Raw genomic sequence first — 18,439 nt, forward strand, 5'->3', positions numbered from 1 at the left:
GTTAAGGAACCCTCTTCTTCTTTTTCTTTTTCCTGTGGGACAGTTACAATATCTTTTAAAGGGATAGACTTGTCCCTATAAGCCTTGTCTTTATTCTTATGAGACTGGTCTCTATGATCAGAGCTTTTTGAGGAAGAATTCTTGGAATTAGAAGGCTTAAACATTTCTTCTGGGACATGTTTTTTAACCAGGTGAGATAACCCTGTGTTTTTGGACTTTCCAGACAGTTTTGATGCAATATGTCGATTTTTGACATTGGAAGGGACCTCCGCCTCGTCTGTCAACATTTCGGTCGGGGGAGTTTTATGGGCGGCGTCGTTTGTTTTATGGGGCCTGTCATGAGGCGACCAGGATGTCAAGTGCCCAGAGGACAGGGAATCTACCGATCTCCCCCTAGACGCTGAATCTGGAAGCTTGGTCGTCGGTGCCGACACATCACCGCGGGGTGTGTGCTTTGTGTGGGAAGAGGAAGTGCTCTTGACCCCGGCCTGTCTACTAGGGTCAGGGGCTTGCACTTGGGAACTTGGATGTTCTCCTTCGCCCTCGCCATACAAAAAGACGGCGATGCTGCCGTCATTTCATGCTCCCTCCACGGCGTGATGGGCCCAGCGTTTATTTCTGCAATCTATAAGGGTCTTAGGTCTAAAAAGCGTGCAAGATCGACAGTGCCCTTCGTCGTGGTCGCGGTTCAGACACAGGTTGCACACTGTGTGTCGATCCACAGAATTGTTCTATTACAAGTGGTGCAGAATTTATAAGGGTGTCCTATCCACATCTGGGAAGGACAACCGTGCGATAAAGGGAAAAGGTGGGAAGATGCATTGTGAATGACCGCCCCCCACTCTCCCTACTGTAGGGGCCTAGGCCCGGTGGGCCTTCCAAGGCCGAAATGGTCAGTCGAAACTTGACTCTGTCCGACGGCGTTGTCTTGTCTTTGTCTTGTCCTTTCCACCACGTCGAAGATCGATGTCGGAAGGAAAAGGACAGAAAGAGTAACTATAATTAAACTTTTCATAAGTAAATGGCGTCAGCCAAAATAGAACTCTGCGATAAGTGGCCGCTCACGATGGCAGAAAAAAAACAATCTGAGGGACCTCGACGTGTGAAGGACCATGGGTACAGTGGACGTTACACTAGGGATAGTATTACTGGCACACGCCCTGTCAACGTCCCTTTTCGAGTTTCGAAAACAACAACTGTAATACTCTGCAGCTTCCACTAGATGTCGGCCTATGCATAGCATGTGATCTAAGCAGATTGTACAAGCCTCAGAAATAATATATATATATATATATATATATATATATATATACACACACACACACACACACACACACACACACACAGTATCGATTTGTATACTTATTTGCACATTGCTTAACTGTACATATTCATAACATCTGAGCACTGATTATATGCCTATTTTCAAATCGTCTACTTGCACATAATATATGGTAGTGGAGCAAACTGTACAGTATGATCTGTGTACATTTTATCTATCTGGCCGCCTACTTACACCAGACTACGTGTCAACACCTCTGACAGCAGAATGCAGCGCAGACCTATGATACATTTTGGGCACACTGAACACATAGCAAGTCTCTAGCACTGACGGCACCCGACTCCTCAGTACCCATCCACATGCCTGACCGCATGGGCTGCTTATTTACCAGAGCCTGGCCAGCTCTGCTAAGCATTTTTTGGGCAAAATGCACACACGCATCCTAATCATACTCCATGACCTCCAACACTCTGGACTACGGTCCTCCGAGGCCATGCCCTTGTAAAAGTGCACTGAAACTATAATAATGGCAAAAGCGCTATACAAATCGCAAGTGCAATAAAATACAATAATGTAAAACATTGATGACATCACTGTAAACTAGAGCACACCAATGAGATCACTGGGAAGTTCACGTTAGGGTGAACAATTCATGTGTGGTCCTTTAAGACATATGAAAGATCTTCTAAGACTAGACTTTTAGTGTATGCTAACAGAGGAGACATATACCTTTTCAGTATGTCATGTAAACTTAATAGAATGCAGATGAGGATCTATTGCGTCCCAAACATGTTCTAGGTCATTTCACCTTAGCATTCCCATTTGGCATAGTGAGGACCCACGGTCTCCTTGCTGGAGACATGAAAAACACAACAATTTGGAAAAATATTCCCTTATCTATGTTACTATCCTTCTCTAGACTGCTGCAAAGTAAGCTACATATTTTTTTCGGTTTATCCACAGCATGGACTTTTTAACATGAAGCTACTTCCAAACAGAGTAATTTTTGACATATTCTGAAGATCGAAGTTACTACTTTGCAAATAGTAGAGTTATGCTAAAGGATTCAATTCAAGGACTCAGAGGTTGAAATCAAATAAATCTACTGAAATGTCTTTGATTTAGAGATAATATAATATTAGTGTCTGACCCAGAGTTGTTAGCATCTGATGGCTGAACGGTCACTAGTTTGAAGTATATTTAAAAAAAGCAATGTACTTGAATCCAACTGTAAGTTGTTTTAGAGAATGATAGTGTTTTTATTTCAATATGGCATCTCTTTCCTTTTCAATTGTAAATTACTCTCCTTGTTAGGTCATCAATTATATGTGACTTCATTTTAGGTAACATCATTTACGTCCTCTGATGTGATCAGTGTGTTCTAGTTTCTGTGATGCCATCAATGTTGACATAAGATTTGTCATATGTGGCGTCATAAGTGATATGGATGTGGGCTGTGTAACGGTGGGCTCAGAGTTGAACATTACCCAAGGTAAGTTAATTGTATCTGATGAATTCTACTCAAACATATTCTTCTCCTTAGATGTACATCTGCAGTGGCAGCCGTCATCGGAAAAATTTGCTCAGCAGGGGATATATTGTAGCTCCATGCCGACTCGCCTAAACACTCAGACTCCAAGGGTTCGGAAGTGACGACAGCAGTAATGCATATAAAACATAACACGGCCCATGAGTGCAGTTTCCCCTTTTTTCACCTTGTGTTGAGAGCGGAGGTAATTGCCAACATCCAATATGAATATGGTACAAGCTCTCTATTTGTGGGGCAGGATGGGAGGGTTTTGAGATATCTCTGGGAGAAGAATCCATCAGAAAGGAGAAATTACTTACCCTCATGTTCTTTCTATGGATTCTTCTCTGGCAGATTCCTCATCTGATAGATATTCCCTCCAGCTCTGCTGCTTCCAAACATTTTCGACAGGTGGTGTAGTGGACCTCGACCTGGCCGTCATCCCGTCTTGCTCAGCATCTGGTCATCAGCTCCGGACGTGACATCAGGCGTCGTATAAATACCTTGTCACTACGCCCCACACCTCAGTCCCTCCCCCCCGCCCGAGCACAAAACACTGCATAGGAAAACAGAGAGAACTAATGGGCTAATGAGCCCTTAGAATGAAATAACTATAGACCTCTGCAGGAGAAACAATTGCAACAAACACTACAAGTAACGTTGGACAAATCTTTCTTTTTTTTATTAAAGGAAACCTGTGGCAGGAAATACAGAAAACTGACACAGAGGAGCATCATCAAGCCAACGTTAAAGAGAAGATGCTCACAAACCACTGACTTTCTGAGCGAGGATGGATGGGAGGGGAGATGAGGAAGCTGCGGCAGAAGTATCCATAGAAAGAACATTACGGTAAGTAATTTCTCCTTAAATGGATTGCTTTTCTCCTACAGATTCCTCATCTGATAGTCTCCCAAAGTAGTAGATGAAGGAGGCGGGCAGAAATTTATACTAAGAAATTGAGCAGCGCTGCCCTGCCAAAATGCGCATCAGCTGTACAATCCACATCCAGGCTACAGTGCTTAGCAAAAGTATGGAGGGATGACCATGTCACAGCACGACAAATCTCCTGAACAGGGACTCCCCTTGTCGAATGGGCCCTGATGTCTGCTGGTAATTCTTTCCCAGCGGACTCATAGCATTCAGCTATGCAGAAAATTATCCAGCAGGATAAAGTCTGCTTGGTTATGGCAGGCCCTTATGAGCTAAGGAAAAGGCCACAAAGAGCTGGTCAGCTCTCCTGAAATCAGCTGTCCTCGCAATACAATAACTCAATGCCCTTTTTGGGTCTAGGCAATGTAACCTTTCTGCGTGCTTAGAAGGGTGCGCAGGAGGGTAGAAGACCGGAAGATCGATGGATTGCGACAGGTCGAATTCTGAGACATACTTGGGAAGGAAGCCAGGCCTTACCCTGAGTGAGACTTTCTCTGGAAAAAACATAGGGTGGCTTACAGCATAAGGCCTGCAGTTCACTCACCCATCTAGCGGATATAATAGCCGCCAAAAAGGCTGTTTGCAAAGAAAGAGGTTAAATGGACAAGTATGCATAGGTTCAAAGGGAGCCGCCATCAGAAATGTTAGTACCAGATTAAGGTCCCAATCCGGTACAACAAAGGGAGTTGGCGGAAACTTATTTACAAGACCTTTCAGGAAATGTGCCATTACCGGGATCGTAAAAAAATGAATCTTGATCTGGGGATCTCGTAAACACAGACAAAGCCGCCAAATAACCTTTGACCTGCTGAGGCCAGTGACAGAAGGAAGTCCATCACTGTAGTGGTGGGGCAAGCGATGGGGTCAATCTCCCGTTCCCTGCACCACGCCTCAAATCTTCTCCATCTGCACGCATACAAAGATCTTGTAGACAGTCTGCGTGCAGCCAGCAACACCTCAAGTCCTTCCTCAGAGAGGTCCCAGTCATCATACCTCATCCTCTAAATAGCCACGCATGTAGGCAGAGGGATTCTGGGGTCAGGTGGAGTATCCGACATTCCGACTGGGTTAGGAGATCTGGACGCTGATGCAACCAGTGAGGTGGACAGATCCAAGAGGTCGGAGTACCATGTTCTCTTCGCCCAGTCCGGGGCGATCAAGATCATGGTTGCCCAAAACCTCTTCAACCTCTGGAGAACCCATGGAATGACGAGAATCTGAGGGAACGCATAAGAGGGAAGGTCCAATCCACCAGAAACGTGTCCCCCAGTGCATCGTTCCCTCAAGCAAAACTGTTCACATTTCCTGTTGGACTCCGCTGTGCACAGATCCACTGCTGGGGTAACCCAGAGAAAGAAGACCTCCTCTACGACTTCCTGGCACACTTCCCACTCATGTGAGACTGCCCTGCCTGCTCAGAGCATCTGCCAAATTGTTCTCTGTGCCCGCCAGATGAACTGCAGAGACTGAGATCCGGTTCTGCAGCAACAAGAAGCAAAGCATCATCGTCTCTGTGCAGAGGGGGCAGACGTGCACACCCCCTTGTTTATTGAGATAATGCATTGCCACTGTGTTGTCTGTCAGAACGAGGATATGTTTCCCATGCAGAGACGGGCAAACACTTGTAGGGCAACCCTGATCGCTCGCAACTCCAGCCTGTTGATGTGCCACTTGGCTTTCGTTGCTGACCAGAGGCCGCTCACCTGCAAATCCTCGCAGTGAGTGCCCCAGAGATGCATCTGTGAACACTCATGTCTGAGGCCAGAAGGGTTCCCCCCCACCAGGATAGGTTGTTGACCACTGAAGTGGACACCCTGACGAGATCCGAGAGAGTGCTGAGGGGTACTGAGACCACGGACCCCCCCTCAGGAGCCACTGCAAGGATCTCATGCACAACCTGGCCTCTGGCACTAGCAACATGCAGGAGGCCATGAGACCTAAGAGGCGGGGGAAAGAAGCTGCTGGTAGAGTGGGATGTTTCAGAACAAGTCGACCATTTGTGTCAAGCTAACTATTCTCTACTCGGGAGGGAAGACCTTCCCTACCCGGGTATCTAGGACTGCTCCGATGAACTGGAGCCTCTGGACTGGCGTCATTTGGGACTTCTTTAAATTTAGGGAGAAGCCCAGCTTGTGCAGCAGCAGGCAGGTGTTCTCTAAATGGGACAAGACCTGCAATGCAGACTTCCCTCGGATCAGCCAATCGTCCAGTTATGGAAATACGTGGACCCTGGATCTCCTGAGGTGAGCCGCAACTACCGCCATGAGCTTGGTGAAGAACCTTGGGGCGGAGGTTAGACCAAAGGGAAGCAACTTGAACTGATAGTGCATATCCCCTGTGGTGAATCCTAGGAACTTCCTGTGCTTTCGATGCATTGGCAAATGGAAATGAGCGTTGTGTAGGTCTATTGATATCAGCCAGTCCTGTCGTTCGAGAGCGTGAAGAATCTCTCTCAACGTCACCATCCTGAATTTGTCCTTCCTCAAGAACTTGTTCAAGGTGATGAGGTCCAGAATGGGAAGGAGACCTCCTACCTTTTTGGGTACCAGGAAATACTGGGAATGCCAACCTGATCCTCTCTGCTCGGGAGGTACCTCTTCCACAGCACCATTCAACAGCAGGGCTCTCAGTTCTTTCTGGAGCTCCTGACCCAGTTGAATTGGGGGCAGGGGGCCTGTCCAGTGGCTTTCTCACAAATGCCAGACAATAACCCTACTGAATAAGCTGAAGAGCCCAGGCATCAGAAGTAATTCCCTGCCACTGGAGCAAATGTTCTGTCAACCGTCCTCCAACCTGTGCGCTGTGAGAGGGCAAAATCAAAGCGGCTTCGGGGGCTGGGTCACCCCTGCTGCTTCCTGTTTACCTCTAGACCCCCCTCTGCCCCTTCCGGAGAGCGAGAAACGCTTCTGCCCTCACCTGGCCGGTGGGAGCTGTACTATCCTGCAATAAGGAACATATCACCTGTAGCCCCGTGCCCAAAAGGCAGGTTTGGCTAACTGCACAGCTAGGTAAAGGACATAGCAGCGATTTTGAATTCCTTACATTTTTCTAAGGAATTGTTGGCTTTCTGGCAGAAAGGAAGATCACCCTTGAAGGGCATGTCCAGAAGTTTAACTTGGACATTAAGGGAGAACCCAGATGTTTTTAGATAGGCCTGCCTTCTTAGCATTACTGCTGATGCCATAGATCGGCCCACACAGCTGGCGATGTCCAGGCCCGTTCGCAGCAACTGTCTGGCAACCTCTTTTTCCCATCCTCCACTAGCTTTTGGAAGCCCTCGTGCCTCTCTCCTTCTGGGACACACTAAGCAGCATTTTCAACTGCTGTCCATGGACAGAAGGAGTATTTGGCAAAACTGCTTGCCACATTTGTAGCATTAAGGGCTATACTGGCCCAAGTAAATGCTTTCTTTGCTAAGGCATCAACCTTTTTAGCATCCCTGTCGGGAGGCAGGGTGGAAGTGGAAGATGCAAGTCTAGATAAGACAGTGGAAGCCTGCATAATAACCAGCCTCTCCGGGGAAGGGTGAGAGGAATGAAGGGTCTCCTCGAGCCGGCCTACATTTCACAGAAATGGTAGGACTGATGGGAGGAATAGAACAAGGGTGCTGCCACATAATTGTTAAGGGATCAGTAATGGCAGGGTTTGAAGGCATATTGCGTTCTGTGGTGAGGCCATCATCGAAGATATCTGCATGGTCATAACCTTGTAACTGCGCCACAGATTAATGCAATCCTACGGTATCAATAACCCTTTGTACCAAAGCCCTGAATTTGGACATATATCGACATTTGAGATCTGGAAAGGTGGCCAGACCGCTGGCGTCAAATCCTCACACTCTTGGAGGGTGGTAGGCCCCACTGACGACTTACCTTTATCCGTAGACGAATCAGAATCCCGACAGTGGTTGTGACACCTTTTCTTCTTTCGGGACGAGGCAGAATGACTCCTCGAGTAGGACCGTTTCTTCTTCCGCCTATTTTGTTTTTTCGGGGTGTGCCCCTCAGTTTCAAACTGAAGACTAAACTGTCGACCGCACCAGTGATTTAGATGGCAGTCAACCAAGAGCGAGTTTAGCGGCTAGATCGCGTAGGGATTTCAGTTGCATTTTGGCGCACAACAGACACTTGTCAGTCCCGTGACCCGTGCTGAGGCACCAGAGACACAACTTGTGTGGGTCAGTGATGGATATCTTGGTGCCACAGTCGGTACACCGCTTGAAACCCGATACCCGAGCGACCGACATTATGCGTCGAGGAATTGAAAAGCAAAATGTTTTGACGAAAACATTGAGAGAGTCAAAGACTCGCCTGTGTATCCAAGCAGCGTGTTAGCGTGCATAAAAAAGGAACTGAGGTATGGGGAGTAGTGACTGGGTATTTATACAACATCTGACGTCACGTCCGGAGCTGACGACCAGATGCCGAGTAAGATGGATCGATGGTTGATGGCCGGGTCGGGATCTGCCACGCCCCCCCACCCCTGTCGGAAATTTTCCCAAGCAGCAGAGCTGGAGGCAATATCTATCAGATGAGAAATCTGAGGGAGAAAAGCAGTCCATTGAAATCAAATTACTTATCTCTCGGTAATGTTCTTTCTGATGGTTTAGTCCTTGTTCTCAGAGATTCCTCATCCTAGAGGTTCTCCAATGGCAGCTGTCATCTGAAACATTTACTGCCACCAGGGGGCACATCGCGCCCAAATTGACGACGTGACTAGTATATATGGGGCCAGCCATGTACCAGGACCTAATTTTTGTCTTTTTCCCTCGCACTCAGAACAGTAGGTGTATGAGCTGTCAGCCAAGAACAAGTTGGGAGAGCACAGAGGAATCGGTGGGAGGATGGACTAAACTATTAGAAAGACCATTACCGAGAAGCAAGTAGTTCTTTCTTCTGATTCTTCATCTCAGATAGTCTTGCATCAAAATACAGAACCTGGAGCAGGGAGGAGAGGAAGATTATCACATACATCAGAAAACTGTGGATGTTTGGCATCCTGTCCTGAGAAGAAATCCAGAAAATAATGTTGACAAACGTGTGCGGTAATGCTCACGTAGACGCCAGATAGATGTTCTACAGGAAAACCCCTCTGTAAAGATAGCAGCCAAACCCCCTGTAAAATGGATCATGAGACAAACAGGCACATCTTTCCCAGTCAAATCACATCACACAAATACAAATGACGATCTATCTGGACAAGGTCTGCTTGGTCAAAGCCCTGCCCACACAGGCTTTAGTGTAACTCACAAAGTGTTTGTCATTCTTCCTGATGTTGTCCCTTGTCCAAGGGACATAATAATTGAGAGCTCTTTTGGGGTCTGAGCAGTGCTCCTGTGTCTTAGAAGGGTAAGGCAGAGTAGGGGTGCGGCAGGGGGTGCGGGGAGCCGGGAAGTTGATCTTCTGTAAGAGATGGAAATCCAACATCACATAGTAACCTTCTCCTTCGAAAGGTAGAAAGGTCTAACTGAAAAGGCATGGAGCTCACTCACCAGCCTAGTGGAGGTGATGGTAACCATGAATATCACCTTGAGCAATATCAAGAAACATGAATGCAAAGGCTCAAAATAGTCCACCATAAGGAATGTAAGTACAAGGTACAAATCCCATCTAGGAACAATAAACTGGCACAGGGAAAAATCGTTATACTGCATAAAATAGGGTAGGGATATAGTGAAGAATGGGCCCTGATCGAGGTCCTCTTGAAAAGTGAAATCGTAGCCAGGTACCCCTTCACATTGCCAATATGAAGTCCTTGTTGGACCAAAGAGCAGAAAATCAAATGCAGAGGGGGGTTGGATCAAAGGGAAAAAGCCCCACTCCTGGCACCAAGCAGAAATCATCATGGGTGGACTGGGAACTAAAAGAGGCCCTGGAAATAATTACTGGGGACCAAAAGAGGCCCTGGAAACAATGTTCAAAGTGGCCCCATATTACACATTTTCAGCAAGCCCAGTGCTTTTACTATGAGAAAGTTTGGAAATACCACACAAAAGAGGCCCAGGGTGCAGAGGTCCACCGGGAAATCTCCAGAGTTCCCTCTAGGCCAGTCCACCTCTGGAAATCATGTGCTGCCTGCAGGCATAGATGGACAGTGGCGGACATTCTGGCAGAAATAAATTCATCCTGGACATCGGGAGGCAAGTCCTAGTTCTTATATCTCAGTTTCTTAGCAGCCAAACATGAAGGATGAGGCTGCTGAGGCTCTCATGGATGTCTGGACCCCTGCGAATGGGGACCCTGCAAAGAGGCAACAAGGAGGAAAAGCTGACATGTCTAGAAGCTCCAGGTAAAACATCCTCCAGGCACTGTCTGGGGTGATTGGGATCATGATGTACCCAAACATCTGCAGTCACATAAGAATACGCAAGATGATGGGAATTGGTGGGAGAGCATAGAGGATATGCATTCTAGAGACAAAATGAAACTGTTAGAGGAGGCGGGACAAATGAGCGAGTGGGTGTGCAGTATGCAGGAGGATAGATGAGGTTTGAGATCCTTAGAGAATGGATAAGTTGGGTTTGACAGGTGCAGGGGAACCGGGATCAGGAAGAGTGAGGTAGAAGTTAGATTGGGTGGAATGGAGCAATGCCAAGGTGCATGATGGAGGGTCAAAGAAGTAGTTAAGTGAAGACAGTGAAGGCAGGGTGAAGTTCAAGAGAAAGAGGATAGATACATGACCACCAGGGGAAAGAGAGCAGAAAATGCTGGCTGGGAAGCAGGTGGCAAAAGCGAAGAACTGGGCTAGAATTGAGGTATGGAAGACTAAAAGACTTAGCCAAAACAGGGATGTCTATTAATTTTTCAAGCTAGTAACAGCTCCTCTTGTTACTTCAAAGAGGATTGTTTATGCAACATGTTCAGAAGTTTTTACTGAAGTAGGTTTTGATGAAATTAGGCTGTTCTTTATGGTATGCAAAATATGAATAAAATGTTTTATAGTTTGTGTATATTATAGATTCCATGGAGTCCTTGATCATTCTGAAGATCATGGATTAGGCAGGCATTTTTTGTCCACAGTGGCATAGAGATTGGGTGGGCCTGCTTTAGGTCAATTTTCCGCAGTAGAATTTTAAAATCACTGACATAGTTTTTCACTGAATTTCAATGGTTTTGTTGCATTAAACTTCCTAAAGTTAATCGTCCATTAACTCAAGTTTTCTCACTGAACAATCACCCAACCATCTACATGATATCCAGGAATGGCGGCCCAAAGGATACCTTGACGTAGTGCAACATGGAAGGACACACTTGTGCACCCTATTCACTGTATAAAGATTTCAGGAGCCAGGCTGTGCCTGGAGCCATTTTGAAGTTGATGAATCTGTGAGAGGGAGGTATTCATTAGATTGCATTAATACTCACCTGTTAGAGTTGTGTGAAGTCTTGAGATACTTTGCAGAGATTATATTTAAAGAAAGAACAGCATCTGCCGCAGATTCGTCTACCTCTGGTTTGTTTCGAATTCGCCCTACATAAAAAAAAGGAAGACATTGGATTACAGAAAAAACAACGCCAACTAACATAACTCTGTCAATTCTTTGGCTTGAAAAAAAAAGCAAGGGTTCTACAAACTGGGAACACAATGTCCATTAATAAAAGCAAAGACATACATTACTTACCTGTGAGACACCAGAGTTTATCTCACCTGCTAGTCCCCCGGGAACTCTCTCTCAGGTGGCAAGGGCACGGCCATCGCCTTTGGATCTAGACCCTTGGGGGTGAACCAATGTGGGAGGATAACCTAGGTGAGGGGTCTTCAGGAGTGGGGTGAGATTGCCGATGGCGAGACGTGGTATTCCCCCCTTTCTCGTTCATCTTCCCCATCCTATTTTTTAGGATTTTCAGAAGTCCCAACTCCCCCCCACCCATTTTTACACAAACACTGGGCCGAGGAAGAGGGTGACTGAGGGTAACCAGACTAACACTCTCACACTAACACTGTCACGTTATTCGGGTCAGGCAAAATCAGGCACTTTACCCTAAGTGCATATACCTAAAGACACACTCTGAGCAAGGCGGAGAACGAGCAGAACATCCAGGACAAAGGCACACTTACTGAAGCAGAGCAACGGAGCAAGGGACGAGCGCAGCAGGCTGACAACCTCAAGGCTTCCCCCTATTGGATGTTGTTGCCTCCGACAGACCGCGAAAGACGTGTGGAGAAGGCAAGATCCCACAAGTGAAGATTGCATTGTGTTTCAAGGACGTCAGCAACCCTCCTGGGTGAACAGCAGAGTTGAGGAGGCGAGGTCAAGCATGTGTTACTAACCTTGACTCAGAAATGGGAATACACAAAACAAGAAAGAAGCACACACAGCCGATGAGTTGGCAAGTGAACTGAGAGACCGGTGTGTGTTAAAGTGAATGAAGTAGCAACATCATATCACAAGTGAGGGCTGCACGCGTGTGGATGAGGCGCGAAGAAAGGCAGACCTGTGAACGAACTTTAAAGTAAAATACAGCTGCAAGATCAGAGATACTGAGTCGAAGTGGTCCTTCGTGATTCTGTGAAGAAAGTCACGCACATCCGAAAGTGGTCCGAGCCCAATTGAAGGAGACTCGAAGTATATTAAGCTTAGGGTAGGGAGCCCCCCTTGCAACTTTGTGTGAATTGTATCGTGAGAGGTCTGAGCCCTACAGAGGGGGACCTACGAGAACTGCGTGTTGAAGGTCTGAGCCTGCGTGGAAGGCCAGACGGGTTCAATCCACGGTTTTGAACTGTGTAATGTGTTGGAAGCTGAGCCAGAGTGAGTCATCCTGCCTACAAGGATCACCTTACCTCGTAAGGCCTAATGTGGGGAGGAGAGCTGGTTCAGTCACATTATCATTTGAACACAGACTTTTCTTTTTTGCATAAATGTTCTCCTATTTACACTTTTTGTACATAAGATAGGGCAGGCATTTGTTTTTTGTTAGTCTAGGCCATTTTTGATTTGACAGACTCCACTAGGACCGTTTTGTTTATCGTTTGATGGTCGAGACTACTCCCATCTTAATTATAGGGCAGAATAAAGGTTTTACAAATTGTATCCATTGTGTCAGTGTCAATACTTGTGATACCATGCCTTCCCTACATATGGTATCAGGGTGGGATACGACTCAATTGAGACAAATTGGGGCACCCTAAAATTCCAGAAATGTTGTCACCGAGCCTCAGACCCCTCTACCACCACAACAGAATCCATAGGCTTTGACATTTGTAGCAGCAGAGAAGCCACTATCCCTCCAGGAAAAAGAGGGATGATTCCCACGGACATAGGCCCAATACCCCCTTCTGGGTTGTTATATAAGATTTGCCCCAAAATCTGGACTGGAAGTTTGGTCTATATGTCCAGGCAGGCGTCATAGACCCAGACTTTCGGGGAGACGGTGAAATTACCATACCGTAATGTTCTTTCCATGGATTCTTCTCCCGCAGATTCCTCACCATGATAGATGTTCATCTCCAGCTTTGCTGCACGGAAACCTTTATGCCAGGGGGCGTAGTGGACCTCTACTATGCCACCAATAGTGGATCCGTTTTTTTCTGGCTCTCGATAGTTGGCTCCGGAAATGAATTCAGGCGTCATATATATATACCACGTCACTACGCCTCACACCTCAGTTCCTGTAACATTTCCCCTTGCGATTGAACGAAGCATAAGAAAAACCACAGGCAAAGCCTAACCAGCCATTAGAACATTAACAAGGGTATACTCCAACAGAGTGACCCAACAAAAAGATGGGAAGAATTTTTATATTTATATATAATACATTACTCACCGTAATCGTATTTCTTATGCTTGTATCTGCTTAGATTCGCATGCTGTGCATAGGCTGACATCTAGTGGAAGCTGCGGAGTATTACAGTTTGTTTTTCGAAACTCGAAAATTGGGCGCTGACACAGGGCGTGCCAGTAATACTATCCCTAGTGTGACGTCCATGGTACCCATGATCCCTCACGTGTCTAGGACCCTCAGATTGGATTTTTTCTGACATGAGGTAGCATGAAGAGTATCGCGAGTACAGATAATCCAAGCAGATAGATAAGAGTACAAGCATCCATGCGCCTTCTCTCAGAGGGGAGGAAGGGTGGGTCGCATGTGAATCTAAGCAGATACAAGCATCAGAAATATGATTACGTGTTAGAAGGAGGTGGGATGTGAGAAGGGTCATGAGCAAATAAATGTCTTAGAACCGCTTGTCCCACTTGAGTATCTGTCTTGGAATGGGTGTCAATGCAGTAGTTCTGAGTAAAAGTGTGAATAGAGCTCCAAGTAGCTGCTTTGCAAATGGTGTCAAGTGGTACATTTGCAATGAAAGCCAGAGTGGCCCCAATGCCTCTTGTAGAGTGGGCTCTTGGCGTGAAAGGCAGAGTTTTGTCAGAAAGAGAGTAACACAGCTGGATACAGTTAACAATCCACTTAGAGATGGCACCTTTAGAGACGCGATCTCCCTCTCTGCGTTTAGCTACGGAGACAAACAGCTGATCTGTTTTCCTTAGCGGTCTGGTTTTGTTTACATAGTAGAGGACCGCCCTACGCACATCTAGGGTGTGTAGTTTCACCTCAGCTGAGCTTTGTGGGTCTTGGAAGAAAGCCGGAAGCTCGATGGACTGGTTGACGTGGAATTTAGAAATAAACTTAGGTGACAAGCTACGGTGTGTACGTAAAACCAGTTTATCTTTATGAACTGTAAAGAATGGATCCTGCACTGACAGAGCCTGAATTTCACTGACCCTTCTTATAGATGTTATTGCTACTAAGAAGGCCGTCTTATAAGTCAGGGGTTTGAGACTGCTTTTATGCATGGGTTCGAATGGGGAGCCCATGAGTTTAGATAGCACCACGTTAAGGTCCCATCCTGGTCTAGGGTTTGAAATAGGAAGGTGAAGTCTCTTTACTCCTTCCATGAAAGCTTTAACCACTGGTATCTTCCACCACGACACCTTGTTATGGGATGTGGTGTATGCTGCCAGCGCTGCCAGGTGTACCTTCAGTGAGTTAAATACCAGTCCTGCATCCAGCAGGTGGAGCATGTATGTGACAACTGTGGAAGGAGTGCAATCAACTTGGTTGATGTTCTTATTCTGGCACTAGATAACGAATCGTTTCCATTTGTCAAAGTAGCAGTGCCTCGTGTTTGGCTTCCTAGATTCTTTTAGGATGTCCATACATCTCTGTGGTTATTTGAGATGTCCGAACTCTATGACCTCAGGAGCCATGCTGCTAGGTTCATTGAGTTGGGTTGAGGATGCACTGTTTGACCTTGGTGCTGGGACAGTAGGTTGTACCAGCCCGGGAGTTTGATGGGTTCGCACACCACTAGTCTGTGTAGGTGTGGGAACCACAGTTGTCTCGCCCACATGGGAGCAACTAGGACGAGCGTCACTGATTCTCTGTTCATCTTGTTGAGCACCTTCCTGATGAGAGGGGTTGGTGGAAAAGCGTACACAAACATCCCTCACCAGTTTATCCACAGGGCGTTCCCCTGGGAGTCTGGCTGGGGGAACCTGGATGCAAATCCTGGGCACTGTCTGTTTTCGCTTGTGGCGAATAGGTCTATGGTGGGGAAACCCCACTGAGAGAAGAGATCTTCTACGATTTCTCTGTGTAGACACCATTCGTGTTCCTCTGGGAGGGGATCTCTGCTCAAAGCATCCGCCTGAGAATTGAGATCCCCTGGAACATGTTGAGATGACAGGAAGATCTTCCGTCTGAGTGCCCATATCCAAATTTTCTGGGCAAGCTTGGACAGATTTGGCGAACAAGTCCCTCCTTGCTTGTTTAGGTAAAACATGGCTGTAGTGCTGTCCGTCCGGATCTGCACTGACAGATTCAGCAGGTAGGGCTCGAACGCTTGAAGCGCTCTGAATACTGCCAGAAGCTCTAGCAGGTTGATGCGATTCTTGGCCACTGAGTGGGACCAGAGACCCTGAGCTGTGTGGTGGAGGTGGTGCGCTCCCCACCCTGTCAGGCATGCATCGGTTGCGACTACCGCCTGTATCTCGGGATCGTAAAAGGGTTTCCCCTTGGACAGATGTTCTCTTGTCCACCAGTGAAGGCTTAGTTCCAGTGTTGGCGAAACGACCACTAGATCGTCCCACTGACCACTTGCCTGAAACCACTGTTTCGCCAACCATTCTTGCATGGGACGCATGCACAGGGGCGCGTGGAGGACCAGGTAAATACATGACGCCATCATACCCAGAAAACACATTGCTTTGCGTACCGTTATCTGGCGACCGGCCTTATATTGCGGAATTTGCAGCAGTATATTCCGAATTCTTTCCTCTGATGGAAACGTCAAATCCTCTTGCGTGTCTAGGATAGCTCCTAGGAAATGTTTGGATGTGCTTGGCACCAGACTTGACTTCTTCTCATTTATTGATGAGCCTAATTCGAAGAGGAGGTCGATCGTCCTTTGAATGTTTGTTCTGCAAATTACTGGGGTCTCCCCCGTGATGAGCCACTCGTCCAGGTAAGGGTACACCGGGATTGCCTCCCTGCGTAGGTGTGCTGCCGCCACCGCCAGTACCTTGGAGAATACCCTTGGAGCCGAGGCTATCCCGAAGGGCAGTACCTTGAACTGGTAGTGCCGACTGTCTACCTTGAAGCGCAAGTACTTTGTGTGCGCTGGGAACATGGAAATATGAAAATAGGCATCTTTCATGTCCAATGTTGCCATGTAATGCCCCTTTTCTAGGAGGGGGATTACCTCTTGGAGAGTAGTCATGCGAAATTTTTGGGGCTTGACATACTTGTTTGTAGGCCGTAAGTCCAATACTGGGTGCATTGTCAAATCTTTTTTTGGCACAAGGAAGTAAGTTGAATAAATACCCTTGTTTACCTGGTGTCCCGGGACGGGTTCTATCGCGTCCTTTGCTAGAAGATTGACGATCTCCTCGAGGAGGATCTTCTGGTGGTCCAAAGAATGTATTTTTTGTCGTGGATGGTGGTTTTGGGGACGCTCTAACAGTTCTATGCAGTATCCTGCAGACACTGTGGACAGCACCCATCTGTCTGAAGTGATCCCTTCCCAAGCTTGGGTGAAGTTGGAAATGTGTCCCCCTACTGGGGATGTGTGAGAAGGGACCCTGAACGGAACGTCACTGTTTTGGTGGAGGCTTGCCGGCGCCTCTACTGGGGCTGCCTCTACCCTTACCACGCCCTCTCTTATTACCCCTGCCATAACCCTGGGTAGACTGCTGGCTGTTGTTGTTCCATTGTGTACCCTGCCCCTGGGAATGGTTATACCCTCTCTGGGAATTTTGTCCGTGTGGGCGGCGAAAATTGCCATTCCCTTTCTGGTTTGGGGGTTTATTGGTTAGCTGGCCTACGGATTTGAGTGTCTCATACTCGTCCTTGGCATTTTTCAGCACGTCCTCGACCGCCTTTCCAAACAATAAATCCGGCTCCACCGGTTTGTCTATCAATGAAGCCTGGGTTTCGGCTTTGAACCCAGACTGTCGCAACCAAGCATGCCTTTTGATAACAGTACCTTCTGCTATCAATCTGCCGGCGTTATCCGCAGCATCAAAGGTTGACTCTGGGGTTTACCGCCCTAGTGAGATAGGGATTAACAAGGGAAGGGTCTATCCTCCTTTGTATTGACTTAAGGATAGGGATGGCCTGGGCAACAGGTCTCCTTTTTCCCACTAACTCCTCGGCAAAGTCCCTCTCTTCCTGAGCACCCTGGGTGTCAATGTGGAAGTGTTCTGCCGCTCTGGACAGCACTTCATTCAAGAGAGGCTGGTTATCGACAGGGGAGTCGGTAACCGGGGGTTCTTGATCTACCGGGGAATGTTGCCTGTAGGTTTCTGGGTTGTCCTCCTCCTCTTGGTCCTCGTCATCCCCATAGTAGCCAGTCCCAGTTTGTTCTTCCAACATGCTCAAATCTGGATCCTCATAAAGGGATGGATCTCCCTGATATTGAGAATAGAGCTGTATAATGAAGGGGTCTGAAGTAGGAGCTTCAACCCCGGACTTCTTAGTTGGGGGTATAGGATCCTTAGAGCCTGAGGGAGTTGACCCGTCGGGGATAAAAGAGAGAAAGTGTTCAGGGTTTTTGGCGTAGAAATCTACCAATGATGACATCCTTGACATGACTGTCTATGTCATCAGTAGACCATTCTCTTGAACTGGGAATGATTCTTTCTTGAAGGCCTTTCTCTGTCTTATCTAGACTAGACTTACTGGTTTGAACAGGGGTCTTTGGGATAACAGAAGACTGAGACTTGTCCATCTGTTTATTTGGGGTAGAATGTTTTTGAGGTGTGGAACGAGGCTGAGACGGCTTCCTCTGTTTTTCCCCTTCCCCGTGTGTGGAAGAGTGTTTACCCTGTTTTTTCGCCCCTCCGGAGCCTTTCGACGCCTGGCGCCAAGGTTCGGGGTAGTGTCCCTACCTCTGGATAATGGAGGTTGGGACTCGGGAGCAGCCGTTCTGCGGCCTGTTGACGCCGACTCCTGGAGTGCGGACTGGGGATAGAGGTCGGTTTCGTCTTCTGACGATCGAACCTCCGTTACCTTGGGGAGCGAGGCACTTCTGGCAACAGTGGATGGTTGCCTGGAGTCATGCGGTGATCTAGATCGAGAACGCCCAGAGGACACCGATTCGGACCATTCTCCATGTGCCTCTTTCCGAGTACTCGACGTGCGCATCGAGTCTCGGTTGGACTTCATGTGTTTTGTGGAAGTGCTGTGGGTAGCGCTTGTGTC

The 18,439-nt window shown here is 47.4% G+C and overlaps 1 protein-coding gene across 24 annotated transcripts in view; it reads right to left on the reverse strand.

Annotated features, from left to right (window-relative positions):
* KIF1B (kinesin family member 1B) overlaps window positions 1–18,439 on the reverse strand; it is a 2,119,562-nt gene that overhangs the window by 365,203 nt on the left and 1,735,920 nt on the right. For all 24 annotated transcript variants that reach the window (XM_069609972.1, XM_069609971.1, XM_069609973.1 and 21 more), the window contains one exon: window positions 11,105–11,210. In XM_069609972.1, the coding sequence (XP_069466073.1) occupies window positions 11,105–11,210 (106 nt within the window). The remainder of the gene's footprint in view (window positions 1–11,104; window positions 11,211–18,439) is intronic.

This window comes from Ambystoma mexicanum, chromosome 8 (genome assembly GCF_040938575.1).
Source record: "Ambystoma mexicanum isolate Mex_15411 chromosome 8, UKY_AmexF1_1, whole genome shotgun sequence".
Taxonomy (NCBI): domain Eukaryota; kingdom Metazoa; phylum Chordata; class Amphibia; order Caudata; family Ambystomatidae; genus Ambystoma; species Ambystoma mexicanum.